General features: G+C 47.1%; 1 protein-coding gene across 2 annotated transcripts in view; it reads right to left on the bottom strand.

Annotated features, from left to right (window-relative positions):
- Positions 1 to 24997, bottom strand: part of DAAM1 (dishevelled associated activator of morphogenesis 1) — a 176484-nt gene that overhangs the window by 33663 nt on the left and 117824 nt on the right. For both annotated transcript variants that reach the window (XM_028735406.2, XM_028735481.2), the window contains exons 6-15: positions 23794 to 24127; positions 21561 to 21671; positions 20418 to 20521; positions 18692 to 18758; positions 17737 to 17854; positions 14674 to 14812; positions 12554 to 12612; positions 11376 to 11563; positions 9035 to 9343; positions 8071 to 8178 (exon numbers count right to left, since the gene is read on the bottom strand). In XM_028735406.2, the coding sequence (XP_028591239.2) occupies positions 8071 to 8178; positions 9035 to 9343; positions 11376 to 11563; positions 12554 to 12612; positions 14674 to 14812; positions 17737 to 17854; positions 18692 to 18758; positions 20418 to 20521; positions 21561 to 21671; positions 23794 to 24127 (1537 nt within the window). The remainder of the gene's footprint in view (positions 1 to 8070; positions 8179 to 9034; positions 9344 to 11375; positions 11564 to 12553; positions 12613 to 14673; positions 14813 to 17736; positions 17855 to 18691; positions 18759 to 20417; positions 20522 to 21560; positions 21672 to 23793; positions 24128 to 24997) is intronic.

The following is a 24997-nucleotide window of genomic DNA, read 5'->3' as shown; positions in this document are numbered from 1 at the left end:
TATGCACACAGCTCTGCAGCCGGCAGCTTTATTGCTTTTGCAGTGTCAGAAGAGAGGATCTTCAAATATATGCACTGTGCAGGGCGGCAGCCTAAGGAAAGTGAGATGCACTTGGCATCATTCAGCCAGTAAAAACGAAAAATGAAAAACCACCTTGTAATAACCAAGGAGAAACGTATATGTTACTGATTCCCTCTGCCCCCATTTTCAGGCTACGTTGGGTTGCTAATAATTGCACGGAAACAGAATTGTTGCTCTTTTAATATTGCACCTTCCCAAACAACTGCTATTTGCTGCGCTTGCTTTTTACTACCACGTTTTTCTGGGGGAGGAAGAGATCGTGGCAAGGCAGTTCAGCAGTGGGGAACTTGTGCCCACCCCAGGATGGTATTGGGGTTCAGCTCCCATCAGCCCCAGCCTGCTTGGGAGCTGATGGGAGATAAGAGGACAAAAGAACCTGGAAGGCCACAGGTTCGTTTCATATACACTGCAGGGCCTTTTCCGGGGTGGCCCCTACCATCAGGGAATCCACCTGCTTTAGTGCTGCTTAGGACATTAAAAGCAGCACAAATGACTCATGTTTTCTTCTCTGCATCAAGGGTGAGGTTCCGAAGAGGGGCAGGAACAGATGCCCTCTCAGTACAAGGGCAGAATGCAAACAATGACTCAGAAAAGGGAGCATGTCTGAAAGTGGCCCTTATCCCAAGGCTTCCAGATTTGCCGTGCAGCTCATGTTTAATCGGCTGATGGCCAGTGTTGTTTCTTATGGTTTCCATTTTTTCCTTTCGTTTCACTTGCGTTGCTTAATTGTGACCCCCCCCCCCCAAGGAGCACTATGAACACAAAGTTAAGCAACAGCAGAGAAGCTGAACCTGAAAGTGCTTCAGTTGGGATGGATCGTGACCACATGCTGTATACGTGGTGTTGGTGAATGGTGAGAGAAATGGACGCATTTCAGCTATGGCGTCACTTGAAATCGTGAATGTTTTATTGGTCTAATGCTGCTCTGCTGTGTTTTAATATTATTGCCATCCCTTAGAACGGGTGCTGTTAAAGGTAAAGGGACCCCTGACCATTAGGTCCAGTCGTGACCGACTCTGGGGTTGCGGTGCTCATCTCGCTTTATTGGCCGAGGGAGCCGGCGTACAGCTTCGGGGTCATGTGGCCAGCATGACTAAGCTGCTTCTGGCGAACCAGAGCAGCTCACGGAAACGCCGTTTACCTTCCCACCTGAGCGGTACCTATTTATCTACTTGCACTTTGACGTGCTTTTGAACTGCTAGGTTGGCAGGAGCTGGGACCGAGCAATGGGAGCTCACCCCGTCGCGGGGATACGAACGGCCGACCCTCTGATCGGCAAGTCCTAGGCTCTGTGGTTTAACCCACAGCTTACATAAATGAAGAACATTATAAGTTCTGATAAGAACAGTTTAACGGAATCACACGGCTGAGGCTTATTGTTTTTATTTTGATCAGGCATTTTGCGGATTTATATTTTGATTTTATTCTGTGAACTGCCCTGTGACCTGCAGGTATAGGGTGGTATATAAATTCAATGAGTAAATAATAATAATAATAATAATAATAATAATAATAATAATAATAATTTTAAAAATCCCTAATGATGCACAGCCAGGAATGTTAATGCCTTTCAAGTTCAAAAGCTATATGGAAGAGGCTGTTCTTTCCTTCCCTCTTGCTATGAGGACAGATTTTTGTGGACAGAAAGTGGCCTAGGGCCAAACCTCCCTGCCCCTCTCTAGCCCTGTAAATAAGCAAGCATGGATGTATTTGTTATTACAAGTGCAACAGCCCTTTTCTGATGTTCATGGCAATCTTCCCTATGCAAATATTTACAAATTCAGGGGGGAAAGGACTTGATCCACCCCGGTTCTGGCTCAGGCGCAAAGGCAAAAAAAATGAGACCCACCCCAAACTGATTTGCAGGGGGCAGGCCGCCTACCAGAAGTGCGTAAGCAAAGGGCCCCATTCATTTATTTAAAAGATCTATAGCCTTCCTCCCGGATATGATCTTTACGAAGACCACTGGCAAAATATAAATATAAAAATAAAAAATAAACTACAAGGTAATAAGAATAAAAATCTGCACCCAGTCACTGAGACCATTCCATTATAACTATCCAACCTCCCAAAATTTCAACACCTCTTGCGATGGTTTGACCCCTTTCCATTTTAACAGTACAAATTCTACAAAGACCTTCCATACCTCCTCAAAATCATTTCTCCCGTCTTACCTTACTAGCACATGTTAATTTATCATTCATAGCTATATCTCACACCCATCCCCAACACAGCACTGAAAATCTTCTACTCGGAGGCAGCTGCCTCGTCGCACCTTGGCGCTGTTTCTGAGTCCACTAATACCACACATTTGCATTCCTCCTCTTTGCCAGAATTCTTAGATTACCAGGAGAATAAAGAGAGCCTAGTTACACGTCTACGGATCCACCTACATTTGGATGTCAAGGCGTTGGTGCCAAATATTTTGACTGCAGAGGCAACGGAAAGCACTTTTCTTAAAGGTTGCTTTCTGTTGCAGTAGTCGGTGAGTCATTAGGAGTTGAAACACACTCTCCTCTCCGCCCCGCCCCACCTGGGTGTATGTGTGCTTAAATCATGACAATGTGCTATAAATATTTCAAGTCGAAATTGTTGGGGGAATTTAAGCAATCAAAGCAACCCAGGGCATTAGAATTCAGCTCAGGGACTGGGATGCTGCCAGAGTCCGCTGGAAGTAAGAGCTTCTTGAACAATCTAACTGAGCTGGAGGAGGAAGGGGTGGGATGCTTCAGACATGATCAAGGGAAGTCAAAGAACTGCTCTGTTCTGCCTTGGTCGGACCACACCTGGAGTCCTGTGTCCAGTTCTGGGCACCGCAATTTAAGAAGGATATTGACAAGCTGGAAGGTGTGCAGAGGAGTTTGACCAAAATGATCAAGAGGCTGAGGCCATATGAGGAACAGTTGAAGGATCTAGGTATGTTTAGCCTGGATAAGGGGAGACTTGAGAGATGAGAGCCACCTTCAAATATCACATAGAACAGTGATGGCCAAACTTGGCCCTCCAGCTGTTTTTGGACTACAACTCCCATCATCCCTAGCTAACAGGACCGGTGGTCAGGGATGATGGGAATTGTAGTCCCAAAACAGCTGGAGGGCCAAGTTTGGCAATCACTGACATAGAAGATGGAGCAACCTTGTTTTCTCCTGTGCTAGAGGCTAGGACTCCAAACAATGGCTTCAAGTTACAAAAAAAATGGAGATTCCATCAGGAAAAACTTTCTGACAGTAAGAGCTGTCTGTCAGTGGAACAATCTCACTTGGAAGGTGGTGGGCTCTCCTTCCTTGGAAGTTTTTAAGCAGAGGTTGGATGGACATCTGTCATGGATGCTTTAGTGGAGATTCCTGCATTGCAGGGGGTTGGACTAGATGTCACTCGGGGTCCCTTCCAACTCCACAATTTTACAATCCTAGGACCAGTATCCCCCTATCCTTCTGGTGTCTGTAGGCAATATGGGACAGCAGAGGTCATTTTTTACCCCATTAGATTAATACTGAGGGCAGGGGGAGAACCCCAATCATAAATATCAACAGATTCTGTGGGGTGAGGGTTTTTGTTCTTTGCTCAAGATGATTTTCATTTGCAGAATGAAAACTGGTAATGGCAAGAAGAAGAGGAGGAGGAGTTTGGATTTGATATCCCGCTTTATCACTACCCGAAGGAGTCTCAAAGCGGCTAACATTCTCCTTTCCCTTCCTCCCCCACAAGAAACACTCTGTGAGGTGAGTGGGGCTGAGAGACTTCGGAGAAGTGTGACTAGCCCAAGGTCACCCAGCAGCTGTATGTGGAGGAGCGGAGATGCGAACCCGGTTCACCAGATTACGAGTCTACCGCTCCAAACCACAACACCACACTGGTTGAAATTTGGGGACAGGAGACAATAAATTAGGAGGACCCATATTGCGCACTTGCTTCTGTGCTAAATATATTTCAACCCACCTTCTTGGAAGCTGCCAAGTATAAAGGCAGCCTTGTACCTGCACTTTACCTTTTGCCAAACACTCCTCAACGGCTTCATACCTGGAACCATTTCTCCATCTCCCAAGCATAAAGACCCGCCTCCCTCAACCTGGTGCCTTTGAACTACAGCTCCCATCACGCCTAGACCCAGAACCTCCAAAGATCACTAGGTTGGTGCAGGCTGATCAAGAGCGATGAAGACCGAAAGTTGCTCTTTTGGACTTCAGTGCTTGCTAACTCTTGACATCTGATCTTGCTCCTAAGATGGTGGGTCATTCTTCCCTAGATTAGCATCAGGAAGAGATTAAACTTGCACCTTCTAAAGAGCTTACTGGTTGACGCTGCTTCTTCCCTGAAACTGTGTCTGAGTCCTCAACCTTCAGAGCGCCATGGGATTATTCCACCAGACTAGACAAAGCTGATTATTCTTCACATTAGCGCCAGATCCTCCTCTATACTCTGCTGTCGTTTACTTACAAACAGATACACACTTCCTTATCTACGCTTCAGATTCAAGGAATGAAACCCTCTCTTCAAAACTGGGCTGGGGATCCTGTGGCCCTTGAGATATTGCTGGACTACAACTTCCATCATCCCCAGAGCCTTTGGACATACTGGCTGCAGAGGCTCATGGGAGCTGCAGTCTAGCAACACCCGGAGGTCCACAAATGCCCCACCTCGGATTTAAAAGAAATCCAAACCAACGGTCTCTGCACATGGATTCCTAAGCAAGGAAATAAAACAAGCAAACAAACAGGTAGCAAACTAGTATTGAGCGCAAGTCAACCTGCAAATGCAAACCTGAGAGAAAATCTATACAGCTTTCTGTAGCGTGCTGCGGATATTTTGCCTAATTTTTAAAGCATTTGTGTGTGCTTATATGGCAGGCGGATGCACACGACTCTTCCTTTTTTTTTAGGTGAGCGTTTTGACTGCACAGGAAAAACGCAGGCGCATCGAAGCAACACCACTTGTGTTATTGGGTTGGTCCCTGCAAACGCGGCCGCTTGAGGTCCAGTTCAGACTTCACGTGAGAAGTCAGCACTGTGACGTATCAAATGGAGACACCGGTTTGCAAACACTGTGTTGGGAGAGGCACGCAGCAAGGGTTCTCTAAGGAGCTTTGATCTTTTGCAGCTCCCTGACGCAGCACCCTCCTGTGTTTACAAGCTGGCGACAACGGTGTACGCAGAGACCTACTTCCGACGCAAAGTGTGCATTGCCCAGGTGTGTCCTTAAGGAGAATATAAATAGCCTCTTGCACAGCTATTAGGATTAGTCCTCAATAGGAAAAAGAAGAAGTGCTCTTCCCTTTGGCTGCCTGAGAATGTGGGAGAAAAGCCCCAAGGACAGTCGCAGGGACACTTGCATTGGGAAAAAAGAAAGCATTTCCTTGTCAGAAGAAGTGTACAGAAGAAGAAGAAGAGTTTGGACTTGATATCCCACTTTATCACTACCCAAAGGAGTCTCAAAGCGGCCAACATTCTCCTTTCCCTTCCTCCCCCACAACAAACACTCTGTGAGGTGAGTGAGGCTGAGAGACTTCAGAGAAGTGTGACTAGTCCAAGGACTAGTCCAGCAGCTGCATGTGGAGGAGCGGGGAAGCAAACCCAGTTCACCAGATTACGAGTCCACTGCTCTTAACCTCTACACCACACTGGCTCTCTTCCCACAGCTGCCATACCTTGATGCATTGACACGAAATACATGTTTGCACAATTACCACGTCTACACATGACTGTGTGTGTGTGGTTTGTCCAGTGTGAAAGTGCTTTATATGTAGCAAAATGTGCGAGAGGCTGCATTTGGAAATGTGGATTTCACGAACTGTGTTTGTGCGGTGTATACATGCAGAGCAGGAGAGGGGGCTTAGGTGCCTACAACTGGGAAATTGGGTGACTGTGGGCAGGTTGAGATGGCAGAACAGTCTCTGCTCATTCTTGACTTCCTGGTTTAACCAGCAACATCTTTGCAGAATGATTCTTGGGTGCAGAGCTGTTCGACAGTGGAACGGTCTCCCTCGGGAGGTGGTGGACTCTCCTTCCTTGGAGCTTTCTAAGCAGAGGTTAGATGGCCATCTGTCATGGATACTTGTTCCAAGTACAATTCAAAGTGTTGGTGCTGACCTTTAAAGCCCTAAAAGGCCTCGGTCCAATATACCTGAAGCAGCGTCTCCACCCCCATCATTCAGCCCAGACACTGAGGTCCAGTGCCGAGGGCCTTCTGGCGGTTCCCTCATTGTAAGAAGTGAGGTTACAGGGAACCAGGCAGAGGGCCTTCTCGGTAGTGGCGCCTGCCCTGTGGAACGCCCTCCCATCAGATTTCAAGGCAATAAGCAGCTATCTTATCTTTAAAAGACATCTGAAGGCAGCCCTGTTTGGGGAAGTTTTTAATATTTGATGCTGTATTGTTTTTAACACTCGATTAGTAGTCGCCCCGAGTGGCTGGGGAAACTCAGCCAGATGGGCGGGGTATAAATAATAAATTATAATATATATATATATATTCTATTATAACTTAGTCATTGTGGTTAGTATCCACTGAATAGTCTCGTCCTTTGCCCAATCCTCTTTTAAAGCCACCCAAAATTGTGGCCATCACTACTTCCCAAAGCAGCGAGTTCTACAGTTTAACTATGAATTGTGTGAAGAAATGTTTTCTTTTATCTGTCGTGAATCTTCCAACATTCACCTTCTACGCTTGGGCCCAGGGTTCTCCTCTTTCTCTACACGAGACATAATTTCAGACAACTCTATCAAATCTCTTCTTGTTTTCCTTTTCTACAAAGTTGTTGTTGTTGTTTAGTCGTTTAGTCGTGTCCGACTCTTCGTGACCCCATGGACCAGAGCACGCCAGGCACTCCTGTCTTCCACTGCCTCCCGCAGTTTGGTCAGGCTCATGTTTGTAGCTTCGAGAACACTATCCAACCATCTCATCCTCTGTCATCCCCTTCTCCTAGTGCCCTCCATCTTTCCCAACATCAGGGTCTTTTCCAGGGAGTCTTCTCTTCTCATGAGGTGGCCAAAGTATTGGAGCCTCAACTTCACGATCTGTCCTTCCAGTGAGCACTCAGGTCTGATTTCCTTAAGAATGGATGCGTTTGATCTTCTTGCAGTCCATGGGACTCTCAAGAGTCTCCTCCAGCACCATAATTCAAAAGCATCAATTCTTCGGCGATCAGCCTTCTTTATGGTCCAGCAAACAAAGTAGAACGCCCCAAACAGGTTACATGGCAAACAGTTCAGAGAAATTATCAACAGCTAAGAGAATAGGGATGCGGGTGGCGCTGTGGGTAAAACCTCAGTGCCTAGGACTTGCCGATCGCATGGTTGGCGGTTCGAATCCCCGCGGCGGGGTGCGCTCCCGTAGCTCGGTCCCAGCGCCTGCCAACCTAGCAGTTCGAAAGCACCTCCGGGTGCAAGTAGATAAATAGGGACCGCTTACTAGCGGGAAGGTAAACGGCGTTTCCGTGTGTGCTGCGCTGCCTCGCCAGAGCAGCTTTGTCACGCTGGCCACGTGACCCGGAAGTGTCTGCGGACAGCGCTGGCTCCCGGCCTCTAGAGTGAGATGAGTGCACAACCCTAGAGTCTGTCAAGACTGGCCCGTACGGGCAGGGGTACCTTCACCTTTTAAGAGAATAAAGTTGTCATTCAGATACGCAACTGAAAACGTATTCTCGAAATTGGGGGTGTGCGGGATGATTCCCATGCAGTTAAATCTGTGGTTAGTTTTTAGCCATTCCCAGCAAGGTTGTTACTCGTCCCTTGAGCACAGCATGCATTGACTCTCAAAATGCTGTCACACGGCACAAACTTCTCCCAAGACCTCCCCTGTCAGGCTAAGCGCCAACCATCAAAATCACCAACACGGACATGCCCAGAGGCGTTCAGTTGACAGGACGAATTAAAATGGTGTTACACAAGTAAATGAAGGATGGTAAAAATAAAAGCCAAAATGTTGCATTCCAATGATCACCCGACGGAGGCGGTTTCGGACAATCTTACAAAACACACGTTGACAGTACTCTACCTGCTGCCTTTGGTAAGCGGAGAATGTCCTCTCAAGGTCTTCGAGATCTAGCACCTTGAACACCTTTGCGTCATCAATGCCGGCCCATACGGTGCCTTCCAGCTTGTTCTGGGAAGAAGGGAAGAGGATGGGGTAAGCACCACTTATCCCACACAAGCCGCCATTTTGTAAACTGAAACCATACACTTATGGACTATGCAGATGTGGTGAAACTTACCGGAACAATAAGAAATCAAGATAACAAACTTTTTATAAAAGAAGGGAAATGGTTTATTGCATATTTACGGACAAACTGTAAACAGATAAAAACACTGGCAGGATTATTGTAATAACCTGCAGCTACATAAGAGTAAATATTTAAAGAAGATAAATAAATGAGTAAGTTAAGCTAATTTGGATATGCAGAAGATTTTTAAAATAAATTTAAGGCACCGCAGAAAGAGGGGGAAGGACGCCAAGTTTTAAAATGTCAAAATGATGCTAAAATCAATGAAATGTATATATCTGAAAAGTATAAATATATTTTTTTTCTTAAAGAAACCATATGCTATGGGAACAGAGTCCCTTGTCAAGGTCACCTTTGCTTTAACACACAAATTTGGGTGGATTTGCCAGAGAGGGATAAAATGTCAAGTGACCCCCCCCCCTCTCTCTCTCTCCAGAATAGTCCATTTAGTCCAGAATTCTGCTTCAAGCAGAAGATAGCAGGATGTCATAGGGAAGATGGCAGCCCCAAAGCCCAACTAGTCCAGCACCCTATTCTCACAATGGCTGCCAAGATCCCTGTGGGAAGCCTGCAAGATGGACCACAGCTTCCACCAGCCCCAACCAACACGGCCGTGCTTGGCTAGGGCCGACTGAAACACCTGGAGGCCAGCAGCCAAACGACAAGTTGACGATGGCCACAGAGGAGGACCGCACAGCTAGCAGCACTGATTCACACACCATGGAAGAGGCTCCTTACCTCAGCCAGCTTGGACCAGTTGAAGGACTTGAGAGCGTTTGTGGGCTGCGGGATGTTTTTCCTCTTGAGCGCTGATCCCAAGGGTGCTCCCGGGGCTGGGGTGAGGCCGCCAAGCGGAGGTGGCCCTGGTGGTGGAGGCGGTCCACCGGGAGGCGGTGGCGGCGGAGGCGGTGGTGGGAGGACCCCGCCAGGAGGTGGGGGTGGCGGAGGGACCGGGAGAAGAGAACCTATGGAAGCTGTTGGTAAGGGGCCCCCAGGAGCACCCGGTGGCAGAGGGGGCCCCCCTGGGACAGGAGCGCATATTGCTCTCTGGAAGAAAAAGAGGGGAGAGAGAACATACGGTCACTGCAAGGAACCTGAAAAATATACAGTCATACCTCGGGTTACAGATGCTTCCCGTTGCATTTTTTCGGGTTACGCACCTGCCGAAACCCAGAAGTACCAGAACGGGTTACTTCCGGGTTTCAGGGGTCGTGCATGCGCTAAATCGCGCTTTGTGCATGCGCAGGAGCGCTGCATCGCAACCCGAGCGTGTGCAGACGTGCTGCTGCGGGTTGTGAACCTGCATCCCGCACGGATCACATTCGCAATCTGAGTGTCCACTGTATAAGGAAGTTAGATGGCATTCAGCCTACCAGTAATGGATCCAAAAGACAAATCGCCACGGAAAATAAAAATGAGGAGGAGAAGCAAGGTTTGACGCAGAGAAAGTGAGGAATCTCCACCTTGCATTTGGGATGTGAGGGATAGCAGCAACAGGGAAAGGAAAGTGGGGAAGAGGTTCCTCCAGCCCAAGGGTGAAGAAGCTATGGTTCTCTAGATGTTGTTGGATTACAATTCCCATCATCCTTGATCATGCCGGTAGGAGCTGATGGGAACTGACAGTCCTGCAGAATCTGGAAGGCACTCTGTTGGCTACCCTTGCCCTAGCTTAGCTCCTCCCCCCATAATGTCTAATTTATCCCAAAATTGCAAGGAGTGCAGAAAACTAGTTTAGAAAATCATGCTGGGGCTGTCCAGGATGCTGTGAGAAAACTCTTCTGTTTTAATAGATGACACTTCAGTGCCTTTCCTTCATCACTGGATAACCTTAGCTTCTCTGTCCATATGGAGCATGGCTCCTGGGATTGATGGCACAGCACCCAGAGGCAAACTTGGGTCCCAGAACCTTGGCTGACTGCTGGTGTGAGCCTGTCCTCACTGAAGTCAAGAGGCAAGGGTCCATGCTATAGGAAGTCTCCTTCACCATTGGGATCACATAGCAAAATAATGCATTGCTCCACAATCAGTTGATATTCCTGAAATATACTGGATGCCCAACGACACCAAGGAATTACCACCTTCTCCTTCACAGAAGTGTTCAACTTTGGGCCCCTAGATGTTGTTGGACTACAACTCCCATCATCCCCAGGCAGCTTAGCCAATGCTAAGGGTTGGCGAGAGTTGTCAACATCTGAGGACTCAAGGTTGAAGAACGCTGCAAAGCTTAGAGCAGCTTATATTGTGCTCTTTGTTGACTCTCATCAAAAGTTATGCTTATCTTCAGCAACTCTACAGAACTGGGTGATCCCGGACTATTCAAGGTATTGCCGCCATCTTAAATTCTCCTCTGAGAAAGCTGGAGTCTCACTCAGGCAAAGATATGAGCACCTGACTTTGGCGTCTTTCTCCTCTCAGTGACGAGAAAGGTCTTTGACCTTTCTGTATCAAGTTCTGTAGCTGAACCTTTTCTTTCATAAAACTAGTCTTATAGGTTCAGGGGGTCAGTTTAGATAATGTCCACAGGTGGTCCTGTATCTGTGAGGTTAGCATTTACAAGAGGAAACATGCTAAACCAGTCAAACCAGTTTCTTTGTTAAGGTAATGCCCGCTCAGCTAATTACCTACCCACCATCAACATCTTAAAGAGTGAGCTCTGTTGCCATAGAGGCAAATGGGCGGGTTTTTTCCTGCCTCACCTGGCTAGATGCCAGGACATCCTAGGATGGGGAACAATAGGTGAAGGGATCTGTGCATCTATGAGTTGGGCTGATGCTGGAGACACAGAGACTTGTAATGCTCTGTCCTGACCCCAAATTTCCCTGGAAACCTAACGGGGAGGCAAGATCTGCTGGCGTGTTAATGCAGTGAACCCCTCCCTCCTATGCTCAGGTTGTGTATATGTGTAAATGAAACCATATACCCTAAAGACACCACAGTCTCCATTGACCTTCGGTCCAAGGAGACTGAACCCAGGGGAAACATGGGAACCTCTGGAGTGTCTTGCTGCTCTGAGACCGGGGTTGTGTGTGACACTAGCTAATGGTGAGATCTGGCCCAATCCCACGTTAGACGGCCTCACCCTGCTCAGTTCGTGGATCTGCGCCGTGAGGTCTGCCACTTGCTGCTTGACTTGTTTATGCTCCGACAGTTCTTTTTCCAGCTTCTCCTTCATCTTATTCAAGGTCTGCATCATCTCCTCTTTTTCCTGGGTCTTAACGTCACATTCCCGCTCTTTCTTTTCCAGCTTCTGCTGGAGCTCGTGATGTTCTTTGTGAAAAGAAAAAGGGATGGGAGATTAAACTGTTTGAAAGGTCAGTATTGTCAACACTGGCTGGCAGCAGCTCTCCAGGGCTTCAGAGAGGGGGCATTCCTAGCCACCTTCTGCAATCCAAAACTGATGTTCTGCCACTGAGCCACATCCCCTCTTCAAGCTTCTGATTTCCTGCTGCTCCTGATTCTTTGAATTTGCTCCTTTCTTGATAAGGATTACCTCAGGAAGTTGTGAACTCTGGTTCCTCCCACCCACAAAAAGACCACATCTCCCTCCGAGAAATGCTCAAGGAAGGTGAAACTGTTTGTCTGTGTAGCAGATGTCTGGATTATGGCCAAAGGGAATAAACTTGTGTCAACTAACCAATTGCCTCCAACGCCACACTATAGAGGTTCTAACTTCCGTGCTCCTCAACCCCAATGTTTATAGACCAGCTCCACACGACCCTCAAAGCTCAGGCTTACTACTTAACCTGTTCTAACTCCTGTCCACATGGCTAGGAGGAGACTGGGCCTCCCGCCTCCATTATGTCACTTCCTCTCACGACCATAATATGCAACGATTCGCCTTAACCAGAGTGAGGCCACAGCTGCATCTAGCTTAGATCCCCAACTGAGGTTGGCGCTCCAAAACTTCAAGCATATTTTTTTCTCCCACCTGAGTCCTAGCTGCCCAAGATCCTTTGAACATGGCGCCTTAAGCAAACCACTCCACTATTTCCCCCTGTGGTCCTTTCTCCTACATATGGTATGCTTCACCAAAGGCCTGGTTGTCATGGTAACCCTTCATGGATGGATGGGGAACGCAAGGCCCTGCTGCTGGACTCCAGCACCCATCAGCCCCAGTCAGCATCACCAGCAGCCTTGTAAGATGGGAGCTGGAGTCCACCTACACCTCAGAAGGCCACTCCTTCCTCATCCTTGATCTGCTTTACCATACACCTATCCTTCTGGTTTAGGCCGGAATGTTTATTTTTCCTCAGTCACCTTTTCTCATCTTTTCCGCTTGTTCTTTCCATTGCTTCACTTCATTTTCATTAACCAGCCTGGAAAGAAAACAAACCATGAAAACACTAAGCACCACATACAATAGGAAACGAGGATTAGCCTGACGTTTTCACCCATATGCATTTGCTCAATTTGTCCATTTCCCTCCCACAAAAGCTTCTACAATGGCAATGTTTTGCTTCTGGGTCGCTAGGCCTAAGGTTGGGCTCACTCGGTATTGCCAGGTTATTTTCCAGGAGCATTTAAGACAGCCTTTCTCAACCTGTGGGTCGCCAGATGTTGTTGGACTACAACTCCCATCACCCCTAGCTAGCATGACCAGTGGTCAGGGATGATGGGAGTTGTAGTCCAACAACATCTGGGGACCCACAGGTTGAGAACCACTGATTTAAAAGATTAGGAGGAAATCTAGACACTTTCTAGACACTGTCTGAACCGCTACAATGCTATGAATCTTTACCAACACCACTCCTTATGGTAGGGTTGCCATATGTCTAGATTTTCCTGGACATTACCAGGATTTCAAAGGCAGAATTGAGGTCCGGGGGGGATTTCTGAAATCAATCCTGGATCAATCGAAAAATCGCATTTTTGCAAAAGCTTAACGATTTTGGTGTTTTCCTAAAGAAAGCTCCACAACTTTCAGGGTGTCCTGGTTTTTACTTTCTGAAATATGGCAACCCTACCTTATGGGATGAGGTTATCAGCCATGAAATGTTGGCAAACGAAAGCAGACTCTTGATAGGGAAGAACGGTGTTTGAAAACCTTTCAAGGCGGCCATTCTCTTACAGGATTAGAAACAGGTTATGCTAAATGGATGAAGCGAGCTGGGAGAATGAAAAATAGGAATTGCCTTTTCTGAATGTAACAAGGGCCATGGGAAGTATCAATGCATGGATAACGTCTGGAATTAACTGCTCAAAAAGGAGATCAGAAGACCAACCTGTCCCATCCATGTGAGGATTTCCACAAATTTGGGGAAAACCTTAGAACAGATTTATGGGGTGCATAGGGGGAGAATATTCTGTCGCTCAGACAGAAATCCATGCAGGGAAAAACATCCATTTAGCTCTGTGCTAGAGTCCGCTCCAGATAAATTCATGGTTGGTCTATCACCTATGATGGCTAAAAATGGACTTTCCATGATTCAGAACAGTAGTGGAAAGTGGTAGGGCAGGAAACAGGGAGTCCAACAGCAGGTGGCGCTAGAGGCGATGGTAGGCATGGACAACCAATGCTAGTTTTGCCTCCATCGGCCTCCCTGCAGAGGTTACAAGGGCAATACTGAGACCAAGGAAGAGAAAGTTGACAGGTAGTGGCCTCCACCCCTCAACTGGTTGTAAGCCAGAAGGCAAGAAGAAGCTTCTACTGATCCAGAGGTTGCATGCCATTTATTGCTGGTTGGTCAGGGGCAACAGTGTGGAGAGGTCTGTATTACTGACTTCATGTACAACATATGGGCATCCTGGAGCCATCTTGTTGGCAGCTATGGAGAACAGGTCTAGATGGACTTTTTGGAACCAACTCAGCAGGACTCTTCTTACCTCCTTAATTTTATACCACAGAGTCCCATGCTCTCGAAACACAGTTTGTACAGGCAGGGACCGATTTTCGCGGAGGTTACATTCCGGATCCTGCAGAAGGCCACCCCATTCCACCCCCGCTCATTTTGGTGGCATTTTTGGGTCACTTCCAGGTTTGGTCTGGTGTGCGCATGCTTGGTCATACACATTTCAGACAAGCATAAATTGGTCGCTGCCTGTATTTGTGATCACGGGGAACATATGTTCACAGTTATCCGGGGGAAACACAAAGGATTAAAACTGAATGCCTCGCCCCCAACTGAAGACGGAGGAAGGAGAAAAACCCATCCCTGTTTTAGACTTATGTAGTCCATGCAATCACGATTGGATGGGATCTCTAAAGATCATCCAGCTCAATGCAGGAAACCCAACTTGGAAGCACGTGCCTTTTTTAAAAAAAAGATGTTCGAAAGCAAAACACACACCAAATACAGAATAAAACCAGGAAAGAAAGAGCGAAAGAAAGTCTCCTAATTTAGCATTTGGTTCAGCGGGAGGGAGGAAGAGGATCTTACATTCGAACAACGTTCTTAATATTAAAGTTCTCCAGGGGTGTTGAGTCTGGGTCTTGCCCTTTGTCGTTCTGAATAACTATTTGTTGTATGATGCGGTCAAGCAGCAACCAATAATGGACCGTGTTGCCATTTCTCTTATCTAAAGGAGGCGGAGGAGAGATAGAGATTAACAGAGACTTTCACACGGGAGAATGCATGCTGGACCCCCGCAGCAGAGACCCAGCGGTTTTTGCTGAAATTCCTGCTGCTTCCACATTTCAAACGCAAAACCATTCCAAGACTGTAGAGGCAGCTATGCAAAACATTTAAGGAAGCAGCTCTCAAGGGACCTCTTTTGGCAAGGACGGAGGGGCCTTGGGAGAGTTTGGCATCTTTCAAAATGCTTCTGCAATTAAGGCAGATGCTTGCATACAAATGTGGATCTGGGCAACCCTTAAATTCAGGTGAGCTGTGGAGAGAAAGATGGTTTGTTGGGGTGTTTGTATCTGTGGATGAAAAGTAGCAAGTGACCTCGTGGAAACACACGGGATTTAAATAAATAAAAATAAAAATATTTACGAGTCTATGGGATTACCCCAGCACACAACTTTTGAATCAAGTATCAGGGAAGTAAATCACACAAGACGCGGGTGGCGCTGTGGGTAAAAGCCTCAGCGCCTAGGGCTTGCCGATCGAAAGGTTGGCGGTTCCAATCCCCGCGGCGGGGTGCGCTCCCGTTGTTCGGTCCCAGCGCCTGCCAACCTAGCACCCTCGGGTGCAAGTAGATAAATAGGGACCGCTTACTAGCGGGAAGGTAAACGGCGTTTCCGTGTGCGGCTCTGGCTCGCCAGAGCAGCGATGTCACGCTGGCCACGTGACCCGGAAGTGTCTCCGGACAGCGCTGGCCCCCGGCCTCTTGAGTGAGATGGGCGCACAACCCTAGAGTCTGTCAAGACTGGCCCGTACGGGCAGGGGTACCTTTACCTTTACCTAAATCACACAAGAAGCTGAGCTAGATATGGGACTTCTAGGAAAACTCAGGCAAATCCAGAGCAATTGGATGTAATTGAGAAAATCTTCCGTGCAGATGATTGCAATGACAGCAGAGCTTGATTGAACGTAGTTCCTGGATGCTCCAGGGGGGTTGTGTAAAAATAAGCAAAAGCCCAAAATCCATTGTTTATGAAATTTGTTGCTGTTGTTTGGGATAGCAGCTGTGTTGTTCGAGGGAAGAGGAATGGCACACAATCAATTTAAGCTACCTCTTACGTTGTCAGAGAACTCAGCGCCTTCCATTGTGTTCCCATGAGCGGAACTTCGCTCATGCTGACATGAGCGAGGGGTGGGGTGTGTGCGTGTGTGTGTGTGTGTGTGTGTGTGTTTTTCAAGGATTTCTCCTCCCCACCCCCACCCCGTAGCCCCTTGAAAACCTGTTCCAGGGAGTTGGGGAGATCCTCTAGAACAGCACAGGAAGTGGCTGCAGGAGGGAAGGGGGAAATGGAGCATAAATTGCCTCCAGCCCTCTACTACCTTCAGTGGAAAGGGGCTTTGCTAGATTACATTTTCATTGCAAATGAGGAGCACCGAAGTTTTGACTTTGCAGATTTTAACATATATTCATGCTGGTGTGTGCAAGATGGTGTATTCATGGTTGTAGGGCAGGAAGAGGGTTTGTTTTTTGGGGGTAGGGTGGGGAGATAATTAGGGGCTGCATCTAGCAAACTCATCCCATTCTTGGAAGGACTTCTGTTTTCCTTTGTTGCATTTGTTATTAACGACTGAAAGAGCCGGTTCCAAAATATTCCTGCGCAAACACCAGGCTCAATTCTCAATTCCTTTCATAACATTCTATGGAACACAACATGGCAATCTACAGTCAACGTCCTTGCGGCGCACAAAGATGTAAATTAGCAGAAAACCTGAGACCCAGGAAGGGTGGTGGGGATCTCAGCATCTTCTCTCCAGAGAGATTTCTAGGGACCAACTCACGAGGAAACCCTACTTTCCTTCGATCTTGCAGTCCAAGCTGCTCCCTCTCCCTCTCCTCCCATTGCAAGCGTTCATCCCAGTTTTTTAAATAAATGCTACAAATCCAGTCTTGTCATTTTGTCTTCTCTTGCCAGGGTTAAGAAGCCTTCTCCACGCCCTTTGGGGCAGATGATGTTGTCCTTAAAAATTTGGGGCAGTACTGAACTAATTAATTGTGCAAACAGAACGAGTTCCGCTTGAGCAAGGCAACTGTCCACCCATCTCCTCCCCCTGTGTGCCCCCCTGCCATCCCCAATTCTGTCTCAGAACAGATTTAAAGGGTGCACGGCGACAGGAAAAAGGGAGACTGTTCTGCTGCACAAGTAGAAATCCTTGAGATGATTCAATGTCCCCCCTTAGAGCTACTTTGATTGCAACCCATATTTCCTATTTCTGATCAAGAGGACACCAGTCCATTCATCATGAGGACACCAGCTCATTCATCCACTTCCGTAGAGAGGGGCTGAAATGAGCACACACACAAAGAGTCCTTCGAAATAATGTGGTACGTAGCCTATAAATGTTGCTGCTTTCGCAGAACATTGAAGATTTAAGCAACCCATTCTAATAACCCTTATGTTACAGCTGCAACACTTCCAACTTCAGTCAACAGAAAACAAGAGTCCTGAAACCACCCACAGCCTGGTTTACATGTAAAGGTAAAGGGACCCCTGACCATTAGGTCCAGTCGTGGCCGACTCTGGGGTTGTGGCGCTCATCTTGCTTTACTGGCTGAGGGAGCCGACGTACAGCTTCTGGGTCATGTGGCCAGCATGACTAAGCCGCTTCTGGCAAACCAGAGCAGCGCACGGAAACACCGTTTACCTTCTCGCCGGAGCGGTACCTATTTATCTACTTGCACTTTGACGTGCTTTCAAACTGCTAGGTTGGCAGGAACAGGGACCGAGCAATAGGAGCTCACTCCATCGCGGGGATTCGAACCACTGACCTTCTGATCAGCAAGTCCTAGGCTCTGTGGTTTAACCCACAGTGCCACCCGCGTCTCTGTGCTTTACATATACAGATACAAAAATATATCTCTATATATTTACTCACAAGGCATTTGGAGACAGTGATGGAGGATAGACATGAAGTGTGGGTACGCTTCTGTATGGGTCAGCCGCTTCCTCGTAAGCTCAAACATCTGGGTTGCACTTTTCGTATCTATATGGACCTGTGTTTGGATAGGCAAAAGGTTACGTTTCGTATTTCCATGCCCCAGGTATGGCTCGACATTGCCACAGGGAGTCAAAAGTTGCTGTCCTCAATTGCACTAAACCCAGAACAATCTGTCTTCAAATCAGGTCTTTAGTATATATAGGTGGGGGCAGGTGTACACAAACATTTCACCCCCTGCCAATGAATGTTCAAAATTTTGCCCACATCTATATCCACATGTGCCTGTTCACAATCCCAGTCAAAATTTGCCAGGTGTACAAGAACTCTTGACACAGAATATAGAATTGTAGCGTTGGAAGAGCCATCCAGTCCAATCTCCTGAAATGCAGGAATCACAGCTAGAGAAACCCTAGATAATGGCCACCCAACCTCTGTTCAAAAACCTATAACAAAGGAGAGTCCACCATTTTCCAAAATAGTCCGTTCCACTGTCAAACAGATGTGAGTGCTGATGTTTAGCAAGATGCGGCAATCACCACTGTATGTCCAAATCATGGTGAAAGCAATATGACTTTTAAGCCACTATCGTGGGATTTTTGCTTCTTCCATTTTAATGTAAATTTCGACATCCACTGTAAAATTCATACAGTGCTCAGGAGTGTGATTCACTTATAGTGATGCTGAGCCCATTTGGGATGGGGGGTTTTGTGAAAATGCTCATTTAAAAGCACCCCACCTGCTCACCCCATTTTCAGGGGTCACTGCAAAGGGTTCAGTTGTTACAGTGATTCACAGCAGGTAGAATTGTATCCTTTTTTATTCTTACAACAGCAAAAAAAAACCAACAACCACCCAGCACCAGAGTAGTTAGGATGGATGGATACATACATACCAGTTCAAATCTTTTGGCAAACTCCAATTCATCTTCATTTCTGAGCATTTCAAAAAAGTCTAAATGCCTAGGAAGGAGATAAGAGTCAACACACATTTATTGTAATGGGCTATTGAATACGTTTCCGAGCACAATTCAAAGTGTTGGTGCTGACCTTTAAAGCCCTAAACAGCCTCGGTCCAGTATACCTGAAGGAGCATCTCCACCCCCATCATTCTGCCCGGACACTGAGGTCCAGCTCCGAGGGCCTTCTGCCAGTTCCCTCACTGCAAGAAGTGAGGTTACAGGGAACCAGGCAGACGGCCTTCTCGGTAGTGGCACCCACCCTGTGAAATGCTTTCTCACCAGATGTCAAAGAGAAAAACAACTACCAGACTTTTAGAAGACATCTGAAGGCAGCCCTGTTTAAAGAAGCTTTTAATGTTTAATAGATTATTGTATTTTAATATTCTGTTGGAAGCCGCCCAGAGTGGCTGGGGAAATCCAGCCAGATGGGCGGGGTATAAATTATTATTATTATTATTATTGAATCAATCTTGGTGGCGGGGGGGGGGGGAGTCTTAGAAGGCTTATACTACTATTCCTATTTAGAAATTTCTAGAGCAGGCAAGTCATTTATTGACATTTCATCCAGTAGGGTTTGAAGCCCTTACATAATTCATCCTCTTAACAACAATGCAAAGCTTCCGATTCTTGCTCAAATTTGTGTGGGAGATTTTAGGCAGTCAAATATAACTGCCAGTAAGTAAGGGGTTAGGGACCACAGAGGTGAACATCTCTGGAGAAGACTATTTTATTATTAGGCTGCCTGCCAGTGTGCTTTTTATTACGTTTTTTATCATGGGTGTTCTGTAATGCCTTTTTAATGTTGTATACCGCCCTGGGACCTTTTGATAATGGGCGGTATGTAAATTGAATCAACAGCAACAACATTGCCCAGTTGCCTGAGAAAAGACCAATAAATGCATGAGTTCGACAAAGTAAAACAAAATTGCAAGGGTGGGGTGGGGTGAGGGGAGATTGTAAAGCATTTTGTAAACTACAGCACAAATTTGACTGACAATTGCTCTTAAGTACTGCTGGCATTAGGCACGTTTCAAGAAGCGTTCAGGTACCATTTGAACTTGCCATATTTTTCGCTCTATAGGATGCACTTTTCCCCCTCCAAAAATTAAGGGGAAATGTGTGTGCTTCCTATGGAACGAATGCAGGCTCCTTGGCTTCAGCGATAGCAACGCAAAGCCTCTGAAGCGCAGAGGGAGCGCTCCCTCCGCGCTCAGGAGGCTATGGTACGCACCGACCCCTCTCGCTCTCCAGGCTTCAGGGATAGCCGCCTGAAGCCTTTGGAGCGCAGTGGGAACTCGCACTGCGCTCCAAAGGCTTCGGGTTCCTTTTGCTGAAGCCGGGAGAGCAAGACTCTCCTAGCTTCAGCAGAGAGGGAGAGCTGCGCAGCGCCCCTTCAGCCAAGCGGGAGGAGAAATGGAAGGGGCTCCGTTTCTCCTGTCGCTTCGCTGAAGGGGCGCTGAGCAGAGAGGGGGAGATTTTTTTTTTCTTGTTCTCCCCCTCTAAAACAAGGTGCGTCCTATGGTCGGGTGTGTCCTATAGAGCGAAAAATACGGTACTTGGAATGCATCAGCCTAAAGATGGATACAAACACAAAATCCAGCAAGAATGAAGAAGAAGGAAAATAAACCTCATGGACTACAAACCAATCAACCACACTTACCTATCTAACGTGGAGTTTTCGTGTTCTCTTAATTTGTCAATCACAGGCTGAATCCCAAGCATGAGGAATTCATATCGGAGGTGGAGTCTGAAGTCCAGACTTTCCTGGAAAAGAGGAAGAGAGGAGACAGTGGGTCTGATTTGAATATGCTTTTGGATGCCAACCTGGTGTCTTCCGGCTGTTCTTGACTACAACTCCCATCACCCCCCAGCCAGAAGCGAAGAGGCGGCAGAAACGAGCCAATCTTATTTTAGGCACACCAGGAAAGAGGGCTGGAATCAAATGCTAAGCACTTGGGCTTCCTGCCCCCCAATGGAATTTTGGGGTCCTCTGGCAAGGCAGCCGTCATGTGTTCCCAGAAAAAGGCTGTGCAAAATTACCCCCTCTATCATGCACCTGAGCTTTCTCAGGAACTCTGTTGAGGGGAAAGGGGAAGAGGGAGGGAGGGAGGGAGGGAGGGAGGGAGGGAGGGAAAGAAAGAAAGAAAGAAAGAAAGAAAGAAAGAAAGAAAGAAAGAAAGAAAGAAAGAAAGAAAGAAAATGAAGGGAAGGGAAGGGAAGGGAAGGGAAGGGAAGGGAGGGAGAGAGAGAAAGAAAGAGAGAGAGAGAGAGAGAGAGAGAGAGAGAGAGAGAGAGAGAAAGAAAGAAAGAAAGAAAGAAAGAAAGAAAGAAAGAAAGAAAGAAAATGAAATGAAGGGAAGGGAAGGAGGGAGGGAGGAAGGAAGGAAGGAAGGAAGGAAGGAAAGGAAAGGGAAGGGAAGGGAGGGAGGAAGGAAGGGAGGGAGAGAGAGAGAGAGAGAGAGAGAGAGAGAAAGAAAGAAAGAAAGAAAGAAAGAAAGAAAGAAAGAAAGAAAGAAAGAAACTATTAGGCTGAACGGGGCCCTGCCCCACCAACCTTAAACAACCTCCACCTGCCTGCCTTCCTACTTACAAGAGCTCAGGAGGTGTCACTCCCTGGCAGCTCACCCCCCCCCATCTCAATATTGCCCCTTGTAGTATGGAGGAGAATAGGGGCAAAACTAGGCTTAGTTGGCTCTGCCGGCCATTGCCTCTAGCGCCACCTCCTGTTGGACCTCCACCACACCAGCCAAAGTGGTCGCCAGCCTCCGTGGTTGAAACCTTTCCCTCCAGCCCCCAAACTTACCACTCCAGCCCCTTGGCTTAGAACTGCGTTGATGAAGGACATAATAGCCGTCTTGAGGCTCACTTCGTCCCGGTATCGGCCTGTGCTTCGGTCCAGGTCATTTATTAGTGTCTGCGGGGTGCAAGGTTTTCAATTAATGACGTCTACAGGTGCAGAAGTGCAGGGGCAAAATGCCACCAGTGCAAACCCATTGCATTAAGAAGAAAAAAAGAACTAGTTTTTTATGCTGAGGATCACAAAAAAAAGTATGGCCCACCCATACAGCTTCCCTCCCACTGTGGTGTGTTCCAGATGTTTTGGGCAGCTCCCAGGTGCTGGCAAAACATCTGTGAGACAAAACATCTGTAGGACAAAAGCTTGGGGAAGGCTGGGTTGGAATTACCTGTCCATGCTAATGAACTGGCTAGAGATAGCTTTTACATATTTTGACAGAACCACAGAGTCTCTGAGTTAAGCACCCATTTATTAATTGCAAAAAATTAAAAATCAATATTGTTATTGTTCTTTATTGAATTTGCATACTGCCCTTCATCCGTATATCTCACGGTGGTTCACAGCATAAAAATACAATGTAAAAACAAGAACGAGAAAGCAAACCAATAAACCTCCCCCCCCCCAACCCAGTTGATGTATGGTAGCTTCCAGGCATATCTCTCAGGTGTCACTCAAACAAGCACCCTATTCTTGGGATATTGTGTTTTAAATTTTTGCCACCTGCCCTGGGACATTAAGGTGAAGGGCAGATGCTGCTGAAATAATGCAAAAATTATTATTATTATTATTATTATTATTATTATTATTATTATTATTAAGAATTTGTATACAGCCCTATACCTGCAGGACAGTTCACAACCTAAAATCACAATATAAAACACAAAATTCATAATAACAACAAAAACAATAACAACCCCCACCCCCCAAAAAACCCCACACATTTTAAAAGGGCATTGGAAGTCAGTCAGCCAAATGCCTAGTTAAAGAGGAATGTTATCACCTGGCACCTAAAGGCGTATAGTGAGGGTGCCAGGCAAGTCTCCCTGGGGAGACTTGCGTTCCACAAACAGGGAGCCAGACTGAGTTGACCCCAGAAAGCATTAAAATAAAAAATAAATGCAGAGATTGCCCAAACTGATGTAAAACTCAAAACACTAAGTAAAAGTTAATACTGGAGGCAGAGGATAAGCTTTAAAGGGTCGATGCAAGCAGAGGTTTCTTGTCCAACTGCTGGCTCTGCTAAAAACAGGCATTGCCTGTTTTCAAAAACCTGCAAGCCCTGTTTGAGCAGACAGAAGCCGTGGGGCAAAAGAAGCACTGATACGCTGTGGAAAGGAAAAAAGTCTCTCCAACGGCCTTCATTATTTCCCAACCTGTGCCATGTTTGGTGTCCTCTGCCCCCTAAACACTGAGAGGGCCCAGTCCCTCGCCAGCAGATATTGAGGGGGGCCAAAGACACCTTGCCCCTAGACTGAGTTGGTGCACATGGTGGCCATCCTGCTTGGGGATGGTAGGAGTTGGAATCTAACAGCATCTGAAGGACTGAAGGCTCCTTCTCTCTCTCTCGCCCCCCCCCTCCGGCCCCAATCCATGCTGCGGGTAGGGCTAAAAGATGGATTATTATTCTGTTTATTTCAACAATTTATACCACTATTTCCCAAACTTGGGTCTCCAGCTGTTGTTGGACTACAAGTCCCATCATCCCTAGCTAGCAAGGCCAGCGGTCAGGGATGATGGGAATTGTAGTCCGAAAACAGCAGGAGGCCCAAGTTTGGGATCTTCATACTTCTTAATGACAACCGTCTTGTGGTATACAACCAAGAATACAATATAAAAGGTAAAGGTAAAGGGACCCCTGACCATTAGGTCCAGTCGTGGCCGACTCTGGGGTTGCAGCACTCATCTCGCTTTATTGGCCGAGGGAGCCGGCATACAGCTTCTGGGTCATGTGGCCAGAATGACTAAGCCACTTCTGGTGAACCAGAGCAGCACATGGAAACACCGTTTACCTTCCCGCCGGAGTGATACCTATTTATCTACTTGCACTTTGACGTGCTTTCAAACTGCTAGGTTGGCAGGAGCAGGAACCGAGCAACGGGAGCTCACCCCGTCGCGGGGATTCGAACCACCGACCTTCTGATCGGCAAGTCCTAGGCTCTGTGGTTTAACCCACAGCGCCACCCGCGTCCCATATTTCCCAACGTACAACCAACTTAAGTGGCAAGAGGCCAGTCCGTACCTGAAAGCGAGTCCTTTCGCTGGCGTATTTCTGGTAGTGCACCATGGCTTCCAGCACCTTCTTGTGACCCCCGGGAACCAGGCACACAGCGCCCATGATTTCCAGCACGGCGACCTTGGTCTTAATGTTTTCCGTGCTCAGGCTCTGCGCTATCACATTAATGCTCTCCAAATGGGCCAGGACGTGAGCTCTCCCCAGAGAGTTGTTCATCAGAGCTTTGATGCACCCGATGAGAGAGGTATGTATCCGGGACTCAGAGGTCTCGTAGTCCATGCTCTTCAGGAAATTCAGAATGCACGTCAAGCCATCCAGGTCGATAAACCTGGTCACAAACCTGCCAGAAACAGATCGCCATGAATACAAGAGGGTTCGTCAGGAAAAAACACCACACAATGCAAATTTTACATCAGATAAAGATCCTCTCCTCAGCGAAGTTTTGTTAGACCCCTTTCTTTCCCCAGGGCTACAACAGTTTAACAAGAAGGTACAGCAACTCAGGCTGTCAGTGGAACTTTTGTGATTGATATCCCTTCCATCTGCCAAGGCTAGAATAAAAACTAGGTTGTGGGATACTGAACGCCAAGAACTAACAGTAGCAGCAGAGAAAACCTGTTCCCCTCTTTATTTTCAACTTTCTTGGGCACATGAAACTAACCATAATTACCTTGAATTTCTGCTTAACCCCCAAGAAAGAAGGGCATTTTCGCTGGCCAAGTTTAATTCAAATCCATCCAACCTCCTTTGGGGAAGGTTCTCAGGCAGGGTGGAAGGAGGAAGAACTCCTTGTGAAGACCACCTGCTGGAAACCCTTACACATATGGTTCTCAGTTGTAAACTATATGCTGATCACCGCCAGCAATTTCTAGATCAACTCTGTATCCCCAAATGGAAACCAGAATCAGAGGTCATACATTTTCTATTACTGAGGAATGATCAGGAGCTCACCAAGTCAGCGGCTAAATATCTCTATTTGTCGTCGAAATACACTACAGACGTCTGATCTCCCTGGAGACCAAGAGATGTGACGATAGACTGCTCTGGCTCCTTTTTTTTTTTAGCAAAAGTTTTGTGCCACTGGGGAAGTGGTAGAATCATAGAATCATAGAGTTGGAATAGACCACAAGGGCCATCGAGTCCAACCCCCTGCCAAGCAGGAAACACCATCAGAGCACTCCTGACATATGATTGTCAAGCCTCTGCTTAA

Source organism: Podarcis muralis, chromosome 1 (assembly GCF_964188315.1).
Source record: "Podarcis muralis chromosome 1, rPodMur119.hap1.1, whole genome shotgun sequence".
Lineage (NCBI taxonomy): Eukaryota > Metazoa > Chordata > Lepidosauria > Squamata > Lacertidae > Podarcis > Podarcis muralis.
The sequence above is the reverse complement of the archived record's forward strand: the minus strand, read 5'-3'. Positions and strand labels throughout refer to the sequence as shown.